Source organism: Silurus meridionalis, chromosome 7, assembly GCF_014805685.1.
Source record: "Silurus meridionalis isolate SWU-2019-XX chromosome 7, ASM1480568v1, whole genome shotgun sequence".
NCBI classification, from domain to species: Eukaryota; Metazoa; Chordata; class Actinopteri; order Siluriformes; family Siluridae; genus Silurus; species Silurus meridionalis.
In genome coordinates this window covers 18,353,404-18,373,885 of record NC_060890.1, presented here as the reverse complement: position 1 = coordinate 18,373,885, position 20,482 = coordinate 18,353,404, and the positions used below count along the sequence as shown (strand labels likewise).

General features: G+C 39.4%; 1 protein-coding gene across 2 annotated transcripts in view; it reads left to right on the top strand.

Moving 5' to 3' along the window:
* The window catches only part of bmpr1ab (bone morphogenetic protein receptor, type IAb), a 30,372-nt gene that overhangs the window by 3,782 nt on the left and 6,108 nt on the right, over positions 1-20,482 (top strand). The window contains exons 2-6 of one of the 2 annotated variants that reach the window (XM_046853677.1): positions 3,798-3,955; positions 11,454-11,666; positions 18,979-19,147; positions 19,334-19,436; positions 19,715-19,814. In XM_046853677.1, coding sequence (XP_046709633.1) covers positions 11,603-11,666; positions 18,979-19,147; positions 19,334-19,436; positions 19,715-19,814 — 436 coding nt within the window. In that variant the 5' untranslated portion in view covers positions 3,798-3,955; positions 11,454-11,602. The remainder of the gene's footprint in view (positions 1-3,797; positions 3,956-11,453; positions 11,667-18,978; positions 19,148-19,333; positions 19,437-19,714; positions 19,815-20,482) is intronic. The other variant, XM_046853679.1, reaches the window with a different exon arrangement.

Sequence of the window (20,482 nt, the reverse complement as noted above, 5' to 3'; positions counted from 1 at the left end):
TCTACATACCCAAGTCTAATCTACATTAGCCTAATACAGGAGGTTAGTGTCCGATTGATATTTTTAGATGCGCTCTACCTATATGGCTTAAAGGTGGTCTTTGTTGTTTCCTTATGAACCCTCTTATGAAAGTTGAAGTGCCTGTTGATTTTTACAATTCAAAGCACAAATTTGAACTCTCGAGCTCTCTATGCTTTTTTTTATTTTATTTTTTATTATTATTATTATATATAGGCTTCACTATACTGCATTTATACCACTTATAGAAATGGCTAAAGTTCTTGATCAATAGTAGGGTTTCACAACATGGACAGAATTGTCAGTCTGTTCAAATCAATTTCCCTTGTGCAGTTGTTTAACAATAGAACATTGTCACAAGGCAGCTTTACAAAAAAAATCCAGATGTTGCTCAGGATTGCCAACAAACTCACCAGAGCCAACAGTGTCAGGGAAAAATGTTGGCATGTCCAACGTTTGCACTTTTGGTTTTTGGGACTCCAGATATTCATAGATGATTTGTATAGTGATTGTAATTAAAGGGCTGCATTCCCATTTTTACATGTCTTATAAAGGCAGATGGTGCTGTGACATGCTAAAGCATCAGAAAAGTGAGGAGACAAGAAGGCAGCTGATGGTGTCTGTGTCGGTATTAATCTGAGAACGGACTCCCAACACTCGGTGGCAGCATGACATATTTTCTACCCCCTAGTCCATCTGCTAGTCTATCCCTTTCCCAAAAAAAAAGAGATAACCACATCTGCTTTGAGTTCCAGCATGGACTTGCGCTAAGTCATCAAGACATGCTCACTGTGGACGCTGCAAGTCTGAAAGTCCCAGATGTTTTTCAGTTTATTTTTCTAAAAAAAATGCCCAGGACTACTTTTCTCAATGTGTCATAGCTTCAGTAATAACATGTGAGTGTAAAGTATTTTTAGTTTAGACTTGTGTCACAATAAATGTGTGCAAAACATGGAAAAACAGTGCAAGCCGGTGAAAATTGATTGTCTGGAATTCTTTCTGTGAAGCCAGATGGACGGTTGTCTACCATACTCTAATGTAGTTTTTCATCTCGAAAGGATGGTGTAAAAATCAATTGATTTGTAAAGATGGCATCTATTGTAGTACGTTCCAATCACTTGAAGTATCTTGTACCATTTAGAAGACTTTAAACTGTGTATATGATTCTGTGTAAATGCTCATCTTTAATGCAATGAAAGCTTTTTTTGTTTAATCTTACAGCACAGAGCACATTCGACCGAGTAAAATGGTTTGCACCTTGCTACTCTAGTCCCTTATAAGGATTGTGAATCTGGTACTCAAGTACCAGACTAGTACTGGTACTCTTGCACTTGTACTGCATTTTGTTCTTTTACAGTAATTTAGTAGAATGTTAATTAGAAAATGTTATTAGACAGTACACAATTGACTGTTTGTCTTCCCTTTAAAGTAAGAGTGGTCAATTCTCACCCACATTTGCTCATGTAACAAGCAAACTTTTCCCTAATTTTTTCTCACAGTAGCCCTGTTTTTTCCCCTCATATATAATGTTTACCTTTAACACATCACTCCCCGGTGCGTTTACATTTAATCTTTGTCAACCTTTAGTTCTATTTGATTATGATATCTATTTTGTCTATTATTACTGGTTTATTTTAAAATCTCTGTGAATATGAACACCTATGATACCCGAGATAGGAAACGTACTCAGATAAAGGAAGCTTATAAGAGTAAGAGGTTCATTATTAACACCTTTTATCAACTTCATCTTTTTATAGCCACACAGGATGCTGACATTTATGTATATATCTGAGCCTGGCCATCCAAAGTGTCTCATAACATGAAATTGTCACCTTGTATATTGTGATGTGGTTTGTGTCGTTGGTCTGATCAGGAATTTTTTTTAAACTTATAACAATAAAAACGAACACCAGTAGTTCATCAGAACTTGGGTTTAACCGTACGCAGGTTCGCTCAAGTCCAAGAAACATGCCGTTTAGTAAGGAATAACATTCGCTGGCTCACACTGTTACAGGAAAACAATCATAACAGTGGAGTGATATGGCCCAGCATAAAGCATGAGTAAGTGTTACCACCTCGAAGAGGATTATTTTCTTCTATCAGTTGGAACCAAAGTGTTATTTCTTGTATGCCACAGCAATTTGCAGAGCATTACCATTTATACTGCGTAAACTAACAACAGCTCACTGTTTTTAATGTTTATAGTTTAGTCTGATGTAGTAGAACATCATGAGTTTTCGTTATCATGTACGTTATAGCATCTCTCACCAGAGTCTCTTTAAAAAACACAAAGTTCGTCATGTTTCAGAGAAGCCCAAAAGCAAAGCTCCTTTCATAAATGTTTAAAAAGACTTTATAGGAAACGTCTCCAATCGGCGATTATATGGTTTTCTTTGTTTATATGGAACATCCACCATACAAGTCACAATGTATGAGATGTTACTATAGAAACAGCAATGTATTCGAATGAGCTCATTCGTATAAACTTATCATTTATGTTACAGCTGGAACCACTGCCAGAGCTGCAGTTCTAGAAAATTGTGATTTCAAAAGGTCTACTGAGCTATGCTATGGAAGCCTATTAACAGCAGTAACTTTCAGAATTGTACTTCCTCTGTTAAAGAAGTAATCTAATGGAAATTGTATTTCACACAGGACGAGATGTCGGTGGCCTCCCACCAGTTTTTCCGCGTCGCCGGAAGAGTGTGCCCCTATAAGCCGTGCTAGCCTTCTCATTTCATGGGCTTTAATTTCAATTAGATACGCTCGATTGTTAGCTTTGATCGCGTTCGCCGCAGCTGCCTTTCCTACACCCACGCGCTTTTCTGTTGGCTTTACTAAACCCGTCGGAATTAACTGCGCGGAGGTCATCTTCAAACGCTAGACATGTGCTTCCTTCATCTGTCGCTCATATTCCTGCTGTATTTCTGCTTACTTAACAAACATGTCAAGCAAACTTGGATGATATGTTGAAGTAGAGTTTCTGTTTATCTGCTCAGACTGTGTGTGGAAATAACCTGTGTTATTGGAAAATGGAACGGTTTCTGCTGGGTGGCCTACTCATTGAAGTGCAAAAGAAACTCCTGTGGGCATGTGCAATTTAGTTTCAGAGGAATTTGGAAAACTGGCAGAAGTGTCAAATCCTAATTCAATTTCAGTGTCTGACTGATTTTGTGAGAAATGAGTAAATGGATTGGGATTAATGCAGGCACTAATGTTGCAGTAAAATTGTAAATTGCAGTTTTGAGGAGCCAATTATACGCCTCACCAAACCGAATGCCCATAACAAAGTGGCGTTTGAAGCTCCAAGCAGCTTTTAGTCCGGATCCAAGTTGTGTATCTGTGCATTGACTGGGTGCAACTATGAGCACAGCGTCTAACTCAATATTCTGTAAACCGAAACCTCTCTCTCGTGTTTCCCCGTCTATGTGGCTGAGCTCCAGCACAAATCAGAAACATCAGCAAAAGCTGAAGGTGGATCATGCAACCTTTTGCTCGCTATTAGTGCTTGGTATTTTATTTCCAATGTACAAGGGCTCTTAAAGGTTATCTGTGTATTTTTACAAATGTCATCACTTTTTGGGCTAACCATCTTTATACATGGTTTCTCTTTTATTTATTTTTTTATTGAATTTTTATCACATTTTTTTTACATTTTAGAATTACCACATACTTTTTGGTTCATCCTACTGTAATTATTATGCCATTATTTTAATTTCACTACATATGTTCTAGTTCTGTTTAAACTGTTCCAATATTTTTCCAAACCTTCTTTGCAGTTCGTTTTGAGTGATTGTGAACACGTCGGTGGTGCTGCTCCTTGTAACTCGCTTGGAAATTCCCTCAACGTGGGACGTCCTGTCCTTTAACACTCATGAATCTTGCCAGCCCTTGCTCTCTGAAACATCATGACTTGTTGCGCTGGCTCCCTTCTCAGGTAGGATCGGCATATTTTTCTATTTTCTTTCTGGGAGATGTGAGGAATGTGTAAACTAATATGTGTAGTATTGTAAACCAGAAATCTGCATCAGTCTGTAAACCTCACTTTCCAAACGCTCCACTTGTTTTTTTTTTTTTTTTTCTTTTTTTTAAATAAAATCTTCCTATGCCATCCTATGCAGGTTCTAACCCCTAACCCTGCAAAAAACGACCTGAGCAATCAGCAGGTTTCCTGTCTCATTAGTTAAGCTTAATTAGTCCGTCAGAGTCCACATCACTATGCAATCTGCCCTCTCTACCCCAATTCCACTCCACGTTAATGGCCCACCCCTCAATCACATGAGGAATGTTTGTTTACGCATGCACCTCCGTGCCAAGCAGAATACAGCCACTCCGCTCAGAATGACCACGTTAAGGTCCACCGATTTGCAGGCCTTAGTTTTGATTGACCCCCCGAGTGAAAGTTTAGGTTTGGCTTGGAGAAGTGGATCAGTCGGGGCCAATCAAATGCGGTTTAGTGAGCCGTGCGGCCCAGAGATGTTTACACGGCCCTGGTGAGATGGCGACCTGGGGGAGGGGCTGTTCCACTCAATTGCAGCCACATGTTTGCAAAGGATGTGGAGCTGAACGAGGCTGTGTGATCTGCCAGACTTTAAAACAGGGTCCTCGCCTGTAGGCAGTTCAGAAGTTTTCCAGTGTGTTTCTCCGACCTCACCGTTACTGTGGCTGCAGCACAAACATGCTGCCGTGCTGCCTTCCACTTCTGCATTCATAAGCCATAGATATTTCCAGTCCTTTCCACACACTCGTAAAGTTTCCCTGGAGCTTTGAGTCTGTGTCGTTACTCAGACCACACACAGACAGCTGAGCTGTGGAAATGTGATCCATGTAGTTATAATGAGTCTCAATTTTATATCCATGTATGTATTGGTGGTGGGGGGGGGTTAGATTGCTTTCCCTTAAAAATCAATCTGTTGTTCTGAATGCGAGTCTCTCACTGCCGTATAGTTAGCAGTTATGCCCATTGGTGTTAAACATAAGCATGAAAATGTGGAGGCAGGCGGAGCTTCGGTGTAGCCGTGCCCTTGGACGTAAGATCAAACAAACCAAACACCATGTTTGGTCTTTGAAGACAATGTGGTGTTGAGGAGGTTGATGGCTTGAGAACATGTGTAAAATCTGCACTTTTACAGCTCTCCTGCCGCTTCAATTAGACGGCCTTTGCTTGAAGCTGTAAAATTAAAACTGCTTAGTATTTTTGCAACACTTTCTAAAAAGGCACCACCCTTCAAAAAATCTATGGACCTGTGACTTTTACATCTTTTCACATCCAGCGAATTAGCAAGCCTCATTTCCACCAGTTTCTGAGCCCAAAAATTACATAATCCGATTATATTTAGAAACCATCTTAAATGTAATACGTTTAGATTGTTTGGAAGTTGTTATTCTGCCTATAAGAATATATTTTGCCATCCAAAGTCAACTCCCAATATTTATCTACAACGCTAAGTGACACGGAGGAGCAGAGAGGTATGTTGAAGCTTAGATATTCTGACTCGTGTTTTGTTGTTGTTTTCCGTGGGTTTTCGCAGTGTGGTCAGGTTTTCTTCAACATTGCAGTGCTGTGTTCCCAGTCTGCACTTAGTTAAAATGTGAATTAATAAATGAATTAATAAATGAATTAATTAAAATGCAACATGATCATTATTGCTAATATCTAACTACCCCAAAGTTTGCAAAGTACAAATGAAGGAACATTAAACTATAGGACTCTATATAACCACTGAATAGCCACCGCTCCTGGTGTGGAAGTAAAACCCAATAAACAAAAACTGTAATGTTGCTTTTGTAATATTCACAAAACTGCCTTTATGATTAAATAAATGCCGTCCTTGATGTGAGCGATTTATGGATCCGGACCAGGTGAAAGGGCTACTTTAAGCATCCTTTTACTTGCTGCTGCTAGTTTTTGTGGCCACCCTAGTGGCCACAGAATGTCTGTATTGCTCTTCAAAGCAGGAAAGACTTTGCAAGAAGGAAGGTTTGCTACATAAGATAAGCCTTTTTTATCATTTGTCCCCCTTGGAATGCACAAGCAGGTAATGGAAAATGCCTCTCCCCACCAATGTCGGGCCCAAGTGCCTCATGAAAGCGAGTGGCGCGAACAGCGGCACCAGATGAGCTCAATTTCACAGGAAAAAGCAAAACAACTGCCCTTCCCCCAAGCGATAAGAAAACAGATCTCCAAACGTTTGCATAGCATGTCTCCTCAGTCTGTATGGGTGAAGGGAGGGGAACAGGCATGCTTTTAAACACGGTGTGGCAGACATCTAGATTTGTAAGCCCATGGAAGAGTGGCTGAGCAGACAGCGTGGCAGCACAAATTTTGCAGAGTGTGAAAGTGATCTGTAAGAGAAGAACCTCCTTGTGAAATCCATTAAGGCCTTTTCTCGTGGCAATCATTCAGACTACCTGCATAAAATAAATTTCTGTGCCACGGTTAATATAGAATTCTGTTTTTCAACTTGCACCACTTAAACACTGCGCTCAGTGTTTAACATCCTCTAACGAACCGTAGGACAGGTTCCTTCATATTCGTGAAGATTGCACGTGAATGAGGACGTTGTTTCCTCTGAATGCTTCATTTGAACGGCTTTCGCAGGTCTGTATTCATTAGGAATGAGTGACTTAGCAGGCAGGAATTCACTCTCGTTAAAATGGGGAAGGCTTGATCTTTCCCAGGTACAGAAAAGTGTGTTCTGAAGTAAAACAGACCGCTGAAGAGGAATGCCTTTGGTTATGGCGTATGAAGTCCTCAGAGATGCGGTGTTCCAGTAATGATAAGCAGCTGACCGGGACAGTGAAACTCTCAAGTTTCAGTCAGCACATGTGCTTTCATGAAAAACCAAATCGGTAAAGTCTCTACTGACCTTTTTTTTTTCTTGGATGTTTTGTAACATTATTTTGGACTGAATATTCCAATTAATTTACAATTTCAACTTTGTTATTGATTGTGTAGTTGCATAGGTTTTGTTCTGCTGCCAGTTGTTATGTACCTCTGTGGGAAATTATACTAAATTTGAGAGTTCGGGCTGCAGAACTGAAACTTGGATGTTCCTTCAGTAAAAGTCTATTGGTCTTATGCAGCAATACAACCTTGTGTGTGTGTGTGTGTGTGTGTGTGTGTGATGGCTTGATTCTGGTCGTGATAGCACAGTTGTTTTGTTTTGGTTTTTTTTCTACCCCCGTGGAATGTGTCGGAGCATGTGGGTCCTCTGAAGTTCTGCCTTATTTTCAGCTGCATGGAGTAATTACAGGCTGGCCTGAGACTCTTCAGCCAGCAAAGCCACAGTAGTCTTTGCACAAGTTTCCCAGGAACTGCTGAAGGTCATACTGGAGGTGCTAGTTTCAGCCACACATTTGCACTTTATATTAGAAGTGATTTTGCTGTGAGTGATGTCAGCCTGTTTGTATTATTTATAGCAGAGTAATTGCAGCTGCACTAGACATATTGAGGAAGTGATTTGATCTCCTGACAGATAAGGAATATGAATAAAAGGCTGATGGAGAGTGATCATCTGTGTTGTTGTTAATGATGCACTGTGTGTCTGCTTCTTGATATGAATGAAAAGTCTGGGAATAGCCTGCACAGTTCAGAGACCAGTCTAAGTCCTTTTATTCATGAAGCAGATCAGTAAAGGCAAACAAACCCAGACACTGAGCCTCTGTGGCATTTATGGATCTTTCTCATATATATATATATATATATATATATATATATATATATATATATATATATATATATATATATATATATATATATATATATATATATATATATATACATAATGTATGTGTGTATGTATGTGTGAATATATATATATATATATATATATATATATATATATATATATATATATATATATATATATATATGAGAAATGTTTACTGTACATGTACATGTACAATTCCCCATAGAACCATCAAAAGGAGAGAATCAAAACATCGAAATTTTTTGTTACTCGCAAGAGGGTCATAAACGTAACCCTTGCGTTGAGGTTGCACTGTGTGTGTGTGTGTGTGTGTGTGTATATATATATATATATATATATATATATATATATATATATATATATATATATATATATATATATATGAGAAATGTTTACTGTACATGTACATGTACAATTCCCCATAGAACCATCAAAAGGAGAGAATCAAAACATCGAAATTTTTTGTTACTGCAAGAGGGTCATAAACGTAACCCTTGCGTTGAGGTTGCACTGTGTGCGCGTATGTATGTATATTTGTGTGTGTGTGTGTGTGTGTGTGTGTGTGTGTGTGTGTGTGTATATATATATATATATATATATATATATATATATATATATATATATATATATATATATAAGTTTACTAATTAATATCTTAAGTTTACTAATTAATATCTTTATCTTTGATGCAGCTTTTTCCAGCAACTTCTACTGCTTGTGTAAATCTGTTACAACCCAAGGAATCGAGTAACATTTGCATTTCTTAGACTGCAACCTCCCTTGTCACCACTGTATGTCTTTCTTGTTAAGATGTATAAAAATCCTCAGACCTGATGTGTCTCAACATTTTAACAAACGACCCCAGTTTGGAAACAAAAGTGATTCCTACATTTCAGCACTTTCGATACTGTTGCAGGTGTTGTTTCATCGCTGTCTCTGGACGGATATACAGACTTTTAATAAATCTCTGATAGACACTTTGTGGATGTGAGGGAGCCAGCGTGTCGCCAGCGGCCAAACATGACGGAGGTTTTGGAGAGGCTACAGCCAGCAGGGAATGATAAATGAATGGGGGTAAAGAGAGGGAGAGGAGGAGCAGGACAGGCGAAGAGGAGAAGTATAGTGGGGGGAACTGGAAGGGGGGAGTGCTCATTATTCTTATGCTAATCCAGCCTGGAATGAGGCACAGGAGCAGCCAAGCAAACAATGTGAGTGGAGCCGGGAAGTCTGCTCTTTCCAGAGCCTTGAGAGGCAGTCGAGGCGCTGCAGTGCTTGCAAGGGGGGCCCCTAGAGGGACTGCATGCCAACACACACACACACACACACACACACACACACACACACACAGGCTGCATATGCCATGTTTGCTCTCACATTTAGTTTGTTTATGAGGCAGCAGAGCCAGATGCAGTAGAAAGTGAAGTGTGCTTAGCTATAGACGGTAATAAAATCTGAGGTTCTAATTATTTTTGTAGAATGGATGATGTAGAAAGACAGACTTATCACTTATATCTGCATGTCAATTTACTAGTATCTTTAAAACTCACTGAATCTGCCTTTCACCTTATAAATAGCAGCCTGGTTTAAAAAGGTTCCATCATTGTTTACATCTTAAAGAGCACGATTAACAGACAATGCGATTGACACACTATATACACGATGCATTCTAATCAGGCAGTGTAAAGAGAATGGAATTTGCATAAACCATACAGTGGTTACAGTGCAGAAAACGGATAAAGGCATAGGGTTAAACCCAAAAATATTTACATTTAATATGTAGATCCACATTACAGGATAAACAGGAGACAGGATAAATACATTGCTCATGGACTCAATATTAGAAAGAAAACATCAGAATGTAGGTTGTTTTTATGTTATTTGCCTTGTACGTATTATAAAAATCTAATGCATTTAAAACCAACAAAAAAACAGATTTATGACTAACTTGTGCACTGCACTGCTGTTTCTTTTTGCTTTATAATCATGGCACCCCATGTGGGTAGACTACTTTTTTTTTTTCTCCCCAAGCCACATACAGACAGAATAGGTTTTGTCCATTATTTAATATTTGTTTTTACCACGTTATAGGTACATATTATGCCAAGATGTGTTTCTTCAGACCTATATTTAGACCTTCACCTGTGACTTCTGTTCCTTTCAAAAATGGCAAAATTCATCCCCATCCATGCTTCCTCTTAGATTTTCATCTCTAGAGTGCTTCTCAACCCCCTACCTTTTAAGTTTTAAGTGATTGATGATTTTGGGAATTCCTTCCCAGAATCCCATTCCCCTGCCTCAATGCTTTACTATGAGGGGGGCAGTGATTCAAGCTGTTGAGCACACACGTCATTTTTTCTGTAAGGCCAAGTCAAGAACAGAATTTTTCCAATGAAAGTAGAATTATGATGTCTGTATAATTGCACTACTAGAAATGTGTGTGAAATGGCACGATCCAGGTTCATATGTTTAACCTGTTGAAATCAGATGCACCCTTTGGGGTTTAGTTATTAGTGTTATTTGGAAAAGTACTTCTAAAAAGAAATGCAGGATTTATTTTTTCCCCTGTGTATTCCCTGTGCAGTTGTGTGAATAATCATGCCCAATATCTAGCAAAATTCCAGTGTATTACTCAGCCATGCTGGTATGAACCATGTTGTATAGTTAATCATAATATTAACTCATGTCAAGTCATGTCAGGAAAGCTCAAGATTAACATTGTGAAATTGCATGGCAGTCTCTGTTATTCAGCTTCTCAGTCTAAAGGTTTGGAAGTGGGAAGCGGTTGCTGAGGAGTCCAGCGCGTGGCTTGTGTGTTAAGCACCGAGTGTGTGTAGCGGAAGCTCTTGTTTACAGATGGAATTATGAGTGTCAGGGGGCCTTGTATGAGTGTGATATAACAGTCTTCCCTCACAGACCCACAAACTCATCTCAGGCCTTAGCATGCTCAACTGTTAACCACACATTGTCTGTCCCTCAAACTTTTATAACTAATGGTTTGCAGCCATCTCTCTGTTTTCTGTAATAAGTAAAAGTACTAAATAAGAATAACTGGACTGGGTTACTCAAAAAATACTTGTTGTTTCTTCTGATCTGAGGTGGTTTTTGTGCCTTTTAGTTTTAAAATCTGAAAATTGTAATCCTGTGTGGTGGTATTTAAAATGCATAGTGGGTGGTAAGCTAATAGAATTGTGAATGGGTTTTTTTTTTTTTTTTTTTTTTTGGCTGGTGTCGTAACTGGAGTCCATGTTATAGCTGTAACTGTTGTTTCCTCTAAGAGGAGGCAAAAGTCCAAATTGAGCCACTAAATCCCCTTTTTTAGTATCCCCCTTACTTTGGAAGTGTGAAAAGTAGGGCGCAGGTCGGGGCTATTTGTCCCCTGGCCAAATGTAAAGTGACAGAAACCAGCCTCGTAGCCTTGGCTCTCCCGAGTCCCAAGCAGCCATGGGGGACCTGGTAATTGCACAGAGACACGCAGGAGCAATAAGGTAGCAGACCCGTTATTATTAACGCTGGCTCGGGTTCAATGCCAGCCATTGTATAATACACCCCGTGATCAAAGCTCTGGGGTTAAGCTCTGGTAAAAAGAAAATGCATGATAGGAAGGAATAAAGACAAATTACTTAATTTGCTTAACTTTACAAAAGACGACTTGTTCATGCCTCGTAAATCACAGGACGCTCGTCACTGGACTGACTAATTAGTTGTGCTCTCTGTATTTTGCAGGGTTTTAACCAGGAGGAATCCATGATTAGGCTTTGAAGTCCTCACCAGTCCATCTTGCTGTCCTGCTCTTCGCTTCCTGAGACACGTCCCTCTGCACAGTCACTCTACAGTCCAAAACATCTGCAGCCTCTCACCCTTTAACTGGCACAATGAAGACAATGAGGGTCTTCTTTGTAGTGTTTGGAGTCTTCCTTCTCATCAATCTCACAGAAGGTATGACTGGAAGTTCTCCAAATCCCTCATCTGATGTGGTCAATTAAATATAATTAATCTTTTTTTTGTTTGTTTGTTTTTTTTTGTTTTTTTTTTGGTGAGATGATAAATTGATCACAATACAAGTTGTTTTTTTTTTACAATGCATGACGTGTATATAGATATACGACTGTTGAACCTGATGATGGTAATAATGTAAACAATCTTTTGTATCACAATGATCCTGTTATCTCAGAAAACTGTATTGTGACAGGTTATCAATATTGTGATTATCACCATCCCTCCCCGTTTAATGTGTTTTTTTTATACATACGCTTATAACCGCTAACATTTGTTCTTTATTACATTTGTATAAATTGGCAGATAAAATGAAAAGTCTGGGCATTTTTGCAGTAATGATTTCTTATAAGAAAAGGAGTTAATAATATATAGCAGATGGAGGCAGGGGGAATGGTTTTTGTTGTCCTGCTCTAACAAAAATGATCTTGACTCTTGTTTTTGAGAAAGTAATGTGTTCATTATTACGCATAACGAATAACAAACCAAATCAATGGCTAGTTGTAATGTGGGAATCTGAATCTTTCGTCTCCTGCTGCTGAGGTGTGAATGAGCCATTGCTGTCCCAGAGAGAACCATTTGGCTCTGCATAAAAGCCTTGATGCTTGTCAGTCATTAAAACTGGGTTGGAACTTTGTGTGTGTAAAGCATATAGTGTGGGCAGATGTATGGAGAGCCGTTTAGCATAACCCTGATTGTTTGTTTGCGGTGGATGGGGGTTGGAACTGACACATATCTGTAGATGGAGCAGATTGTGAAAAGGTGAATTGAGCCAATTGTATTTCTACAGATAACATGGGGCGTTATCATGAAAAGCACTTTAACAGGGCAATTGTTTGACTAAGGTTTTGAAAAGACAGCTAACATAAAAGAGCATTCACAATTTTAATAGAAAGTAATCTTATGTTTTTGTTAGTACTATTCTACTTTACTGTGAATGACACGAATGTAATGTAAAGAACTCGTTATATGTTTTACATGTCTACACTATGAGTTTTTGTTTTTCCTGTGACATTGGTTATGTTCCTTGCCTATTTTCTCCAATGTATGCAATTAACTAGTCGTCTATTTCTAATATGTTTTTAGTAATATAACCAGGTCATGTGTTTTGTTTGTTTGTTTCCAAAATCCTTTCTATTTTTGGGTATAATTTCCTGCAGTTATAGAGAACAACTATTCTTAGCAACAGGAAGACATCAGTAGGACTAGCGTAGATCTGATAGAGATCACTCTGCTTTGCTTTGAAGGTGAAATGACTCATAGCTCACAGTCTCATTAGTTCTGTTTAAAATGGTTATAATTCACATACAGGGTCACATGTAGGTCATAGGTTTTTAGTTATAAGGTTTTGTTGTTTTGATTCCCTTCTGGAGTTTTTAAAGAGTAATGTGAACCAAAACCAAAACTAAAGAGTAACTGAACCAAAATACTTACGGCAATGTCGAGTCGGGAAAATACTCAGCCAGAGCGGCTGAGTATTTTCCCGACTCGACATTGCCGTAGGTATTTTGGTTCAGTGTTGGTTCAGTCCATTGTGCCGCCTCGAGTCATGTGACCTTGTGGTCACTTGTCAGCCTAGAATATGTCCTCCGTGTTGCTATTTCGATCTCTACTCTGGGACGGGTGCAGAAACAGACGCTGGAAGCCATTCCTTTGTGCTCATAAACTGAAAATATGGCCAGAGTCATTAAAACAAAGGGCAACCAGCACGGTCACTGCAAAGGTTGGTTTTAAACAGCAAGAGGGAGTTGTGCTAGGAGAATTTGGGGTCAGCGTTGTGAAATTTTGCATCATTTGCAAAAAAAAATTAAAAATACAAAATTGAAAGTAATGCTAAAACTTAGCTATATATCTCTAGTGAACCTTTTCAAATTACATTTAGAGTAACTAATGTTCCACACGCTTTGACCAAATAAAGCCATTTTGTATGTGTATTGTGGCCCAGTGCAGTAAATCTATTTAGATTTAGTACTTGGATGGCTCAGGAAATTGCTAATTTAGTACTTGGATGGCTCAGGATTGCTCAGAAGTGTTAACCGTACTGTTTATTCTGAACTTTTTATGATCACTCCTGTCCTGCCTGCGCTCATTCATCCGTTCTCCTCCCGCTACCCCCGTCCTTTGCTCCTGTGGCGAGTCGGTTGCCCAGGCCATACTACAGGAAGCTTGTTGGGTCTATTGTTGGTGATCTGCGTTTCCCCAACACTTTAACCATTTCCTGTATTACGCTGTGTTGTCATTATTCTCCACCAAGCACAAAATACTTGCCATTCTCCGGAAATGATATTCCTACGCTGACGGAAAGGGATTAACAAGGCCCAGCTAGTGCGTGTCTGCGCGCGTGTGTGTGTGTGTGTGTGTGTGTGTGTGTGTGTGTGTGTGTATGATTGGGCACAGCTATATGAAAGGCCGTGCGGTTCTGCGCAGGTTGTTTCAGGAGGTGTCTCACAACCCATTAAAAGCAAACTTTTAATGAATCCAGTCCCCTTTGATTCAGCCAGGTGCTTGTTTTCCACATGTTCTCCTTTCCCCTTTCATTCCTTTTTTAACAAGCTAGTCATTTTAATAGCAAAGGATTATTAATTGTTTGAGACATTCTTCTGAAACTTAAGGCAATGTCTTGAAGACCTTTGGCCATTACAGACACTCTGATTTATTGTTAAGCCATGCTAGCGTTAACTCTCCAATTTGCAGTTTGGTCTGCTTTTGTTTAATAATCACAGTCTTTCAATAGACGTTTTTGCACACATTAGCTGTTAAAGGAAGGTTTTGTGTGGTACATGTTATACTGCATTATTCTGCAGAGCTGCACGTTCCTTATTTAGCAATTTGTGGCTTGTTTTTAGCTTGTTTTGATGTATGACAGAGGGTTCGGCCTTATTGTAGTGGAGGATTTGCATTTCTCGACAGCTCTAGCTTAGACTTCGAGACCCAGTAAGAATGAGTTCTGCCCTGATTATAGACTTCAAGAGACTTGGCTGACTTCTTGCATCATTTCCTGTGCAGACTTTCCTGTGGTTCTTGAGAAAGTCAGTTTGCTTGGGAAAAAAAACACGTGTTGATACTTTTATAGAAAGGTGTTTTTTATTTTTTGTTGTTTTTTCTCCCTTCATTCTCTGTATAATTAATTCTGATCATTCTGGTCATGCTATGCACTGTGGTTTGGATGAATTAGCCTGGTTTCTCAGACAACAACTCAAAGCCAGCTGGCATATCCTGTTTATCAAGGTGTGAAGTTTCCACCCCTTCGCCTTTGCATTCTTAGCATATCCCAGTTTACATCTTGCTCCGGGCTATTATGAGCTTTGAACAGCGCTCTCCAAGCTGCCTGCATTGACCTCATATTTATGAGGGTTAAACCCCAGATGTGCTAGAGCTTTTGCAATCTGCAAAAACTCCTTCCACACAGTTCCTATCTGATACAAAGTAGAAGCTGGTGGATAACTGCATATATAGGGCAGTTATAATTCACGGTATTTCTCCACTCACTCATAATTTCTTTTTTTAAAGGTGAATTTGTGTTTTTAGCCATGTTTAGAGCGCAATGGTGACTGATCTGGGGTGTGTATATGGCTGCTGTCTCTTTAAGATCAGTGTGCAGGCTGGGAGAATGTGGTCAGAGGGACTCATTACTGCCTGAGCACTGCCAGACCTCAGACTCCGCTGTGACGGCCAGCCAGAATTAAGCACACATGTAGAAGCAGGGAGACACTGCAGGTCTTTTTCAAGGGAGGAGCAGGAAAAGCGACTAGATTGGATAGGGTTTGGAGGCTGGCTCTGTTGGTGCAGTAATTTGAGCTGCCGAGGTCCCTCTGAGGCGCACTCACCGAACTGCATGTGCTCTGATTTAGACTAATGTGCATTCTAAACTACGTCTTATTTGTTTACTTTTTTTTTTTGGTATAAATTTTTTGCAGTTTTGTAGCCATGACTCTAGGTAAACTGAACACACCATGACCAATTTACCAGACTTTTTACAGCTTTACATGAAAGTAACCTGTATCATGGCCCCACCGCTCGCATTCCTTCATTAAATTTAGTGCTCTCTTGCAGAGAGAGATGGGAGGGGAGGACGACAAAAAACAGGTCTCTGTGAGCATGTTTTGCAGAGGCAATCCAGAGTGTGGACTCTCACCTCGCAGAAGGACTTTTTCCCCTTTTTTCCATCAAGCAGTGTTTACATTACCGGCTTCCTCCTCCATTATCGTTCAGAGCTCTGTTTAACAGTGGCGGCGCCTGGCCTAAACTGCGAACTGATCAAAGATGTAAAATTAAACGCTTTCAACATGTGTATTTTATGCTCAGCTTAATGGAGGGGCCGAGGGACGCTTTCCTCTACGGCATCAAACGAACATTTCTCAACTGTAAAAATCAAACCCTTACACAAAGGATTTGGATTTTTTATCCCTGGCACCCAGCGAATATCTGGAAAGGCTTTCAATCAACACAGAGGGGGTGTTGGTGTGTGTGGGAGAGAAGGCACATGCCTTTTAAATGTTGTTAATAGAATGTTTTCTTTTCCCCTAATTCTTTCTCTTGTAGTTTGTGCAGGGTTTTATGCAGGATGCTGATCACATTCGCCTGGTAATGAAACTAACAAAAGCCACGAAGCAACTGCAAAAGATTCAGATTTCACATTGTACATGAGTTTCAATTGCAGTGGTTTTTCAGGAATGAATGAATTAAAGCTAGTTTTATTTCCTTCTTCTTTAGAGTTCTTAAATACTACTGCCCTGCTTTAGTGTAAATGTCTTTATTTATAAGGGTAGAGTCACACTTAACATCATTATTTGGTTAGTGCTGCTGCAAACAGTGAAAAGGAGGAATGTTTCCAAAACAAAATGCATAATTTAATTCAATGGTCACGATTTTCTCTTTCTGTTGGCAATATAAATTAACACCTCATCCAGGAAATGGATTTAGGTTCATTTAGGTTACCGTAGGGAAATTCTTGGCTCAATAATGATACGCTGACATTTCTTAATATGGTGGAACTCATGGGCAATCAATGCACTGATATTTTTCAGTAACTCACTGCCACATCTGAAAGAAATGTATAAAATATATTATTTTTGTTGGCTAGATAAGTCATTAATTAGCTAACGTGTGTTGAAAATTCCTAGTCGATTAGCAACAGAGGACTCCCAAATATGTGTATGTCTAAACGCATTCCTGTGTTCGAGCACTCATTTTAAAACGCATTATATCATATCTGTTCCGGTTGTTATGGGCCTCACTGCTTTATCGTGGCCTCATTGTTTTTGGAACATGAGATCCTAAATGTAGTAAAATAAATAAATAAAAAAGCCTTGGGACACAGAGGTCATTTCCTATTTAGCAATGAACAAGTAAAATCTTACCACCCTTCCTCCCACCTATTCATGTCATATCGGTGTGTTTGGTCGTTTGCTCCCCACCCCCCAGCTGATATCAGTGTTTGAGTTGAAAGCACTCTGACTGCCTGGCTCCACGCGGCTGGAGAGATATCATGCTGTATATCGGAGCATGAGCTCGACTCCACCCAGTCTGATAGATGTAGAGGTGTCACTGCTTGCTATCTGCACTGATACATGACTGGATCTGCCTACTGTATATGCTCCAAGTCTGGCCCTCCCCCAATATTCCTGTAATTTCACAAAGGGAAATGTGTGTTTCTGTGATTTATAGGATGATTTCATAGCTCTCTCATCGTCTGTCAACATGAGTGTTGAGGTGTGCGGCACTGAAGCGGGACTCTAGGGGTGGAATGTGGCATTTGAGTAAATGTTGGCGTGGGCTTATTTTGACGGAGGCAAGGCCTTCAGAAGGCCTGTCTGGACCTGCAGGCTGAGGAGAAGCACCGTAACTTTAAGAGGAACCACAGTTCTCAACACAGGAGTCTTTGTGTGCACACTGCTTGTCTAAGAGAGACACACACACGCACGCACAAAGATCAGGTTACAGTTCTCAGACATCCATGACTCTGCCTTCCCTCTGTCCCTGCTTCAATCTTTATCTTCGTCTCTTACTCACAGTCTGAGAGTCTGTTTTGGTCATGGTGTCCCGCCTGCCATGTATTTGATAAAGCATCTCTGAGTGATTCTCTGCGCTGTAATCGAATACATGCTTCACTATCAGGAAAAAATAAACGATGTTGCTGGTTAATTGTGCTGCAGAGGGAAATGTAGATGGTTTGTTAATGAGGGAGCTAATGACCATCTCCTCAGCTAACAACACTATTAAGTGTGTTTGGTTACTGAAGCTCTTCTTTGAGCAAATAATCAGTAATGAGTCAACTTGTAGTTTCATGTTTTCTTGTAGTTAGGCAAGATTAGTCAGTCAGTAAATACTTGTTTAGTCTGAAGGTTAATCGTAGCGTTCACTTGTGATCAGTGTAAACTGCATGAAAACAAGCAAAAACTTATGTAATTGGACAAAATACAGAGAAAATGTTTGTTGTGCAAACAGCTTAACGTTTATTGTGCCTAAAGTACCAATGAAGTTATCATTTTATATATACACCTATACAAACATGCATATACTTAAGAAATGACAAAAAAACAATCTGCATATCATTTTCCTTCAAAATATGTCCACTTGCCATTCCTATTAGACTGGTATATTCATCATTATGAATTTAGCTTGCCAGATGGCTAATTTCCAGTAAATTAGCTTATACCTTTTACAAACAAGCATGCAAGATTTCAATATCCCAGGTTTGTTTTGAAATGTCTTGTTCAACACTTCCCAGGCCTGCCAGTGTTAATAATGATTTGGGTGCTAACCAGCATTAGCTGTTTGTCTGACCAGTGACACAATACTAGCTTTCATATGGTACAAATAGAATTTTATTGTTGGTCTTGATTTATGTCAGTGTCATAGCAGTTTATTTAACAAAAAAAAGGCCTGAATTTACCATAACGACCTAATTTTTTGTTTATGACTTGATGGTGCACATACCCCTTGGTTTCTCTGGACAGCATGGTGGTGTCTGCTAGTAGTTTGTAATATTTAACATGATAATTTTACGCTTTTAAGTTCATATATCACAAGTCTTTGATTTTATAAAGCTGCTTAAAATGGAACAAAAAGCTGTTTAACACGCTAACAAGTTTGACTCTAACCCCAATCCAAGACCATGGTAACCATTTAAAGAAAAACATATTTCTTGCACAGTTCATGTACCTTAAACAAAAAGTTAAGAGTACATCCTTATTTCTCTTTTGTTTGTTTTTTTTTTTTTTTTAAACCAACGGTTTGAATGTTTTCCTTGTAGGTGGGCAGAATCCAGACTACGTGCTCCATGGCACGGGAATGAAACATGGAGAGCCAAAAAAATCTCAGGCAGAGGACGGCTCCACTGTGGCTCCTGAAGACGCTGCACGATTCCTCAGCTGTTACTGCTCGGGCCATTGCCCAGAGGATGCCACCAACAACACCTGCGAGTGAGTCACCCCCTTATGTCTACTCCTCAGGCCTTAAACCAACCAAACTTACACTCTTGTCTTCCTCGTCATCATCACAGCATAACACCTCAAAGCCATTACACATGTTAGATCTGTAAGTAATGTGTGTGCGTGTGTGTGCGTGTGTGTGCGTGTGCGTGCGTGTGCGTGTGTGTGTGTGATTAGGACCAATGGGCAGTGCTTTGCCATCATTGAGGAAGACGAGCATGGTGAAGCTATCCTTACATCGGGATGTATGAAATACGAGGGCTCCCACTTCCAGTGCAAGGTAAAACCCTTAAGATACACAGTTCATGAAGGGTGATGGTATTCCATCCTTTCGTAGATATGAGTGTCCTTTGCATTTGAATGAGTTTTTATAAATTTTTTTACATAAAAATTTACATTTGTGTGTGTGTATGTGTGTGTGTGTGTGTATGTGTATATATATATATATATATATATATATATGTAAGTGTTTTGTTTTTTTTACATCAAAATTTACCTTAACCAAACCCAAAAGTGTAGTTTAGTTCTAGATGTTGACGAGTGTTTGTTTTGTGACAGGATTCTCCCAATGCTCAGACGAGGAGGACGATTGAGTGTTGTTCCTCAGACTTCTGTAACAAAGACTTGCAGCCTACACTTCCTCCTCCTGTTATCCAAGGTGAACTCGAGCTCAAAGTTCAAATAAGACTGATCCAACACAAATCTGATCAATACTCTATTGCTACCTCAAGCACAAGGTTGTTATTCATTTACTCTGGTGCGCTTGGAAATAAAATAAAAAAAGTGATGGAAGAAAAAACATGTTGAACAGCTTTACATATTGTCTGGAGATATTTCTCGAATTAGTATTTTGATTATGAAGAGGGCAACTTTTACCTCATTGCTCCAGAAACTCCCATAGGTATTTATTTAGGTTGTGATGTGTAGACTGTAAAGGGTCTAGCATATTATATACAGTACACAAATTTCATCCTTACCAAGCCATTCCAGTTAGCTCTAGTGGACCTTGAGAGGGGTGAAGGAGTCATCCTTGAAGAAATCACTCCATTAGCAAAGCACTGCTTCATCGTAGGATAAAGGTGAACAGTCAGAAGAACTTTGTACTGATTTACACTGACTCTTCCCATTGAGAGGACAAGTGGAGACCGTCAGAACGCTTACACAGCATAATCAAACCACTGATAATGTCACCTGTTTGTAAATGCTAATCTGATGTCGGCACTTGGTAAACTCTGATTAGAAATAAAATGGTTATTTATTTCTGATCCTAGAGATAACTGTCTGAAGTGATTAGGTTTAAGATGTCAAAGCCCAGGTATAGAAACA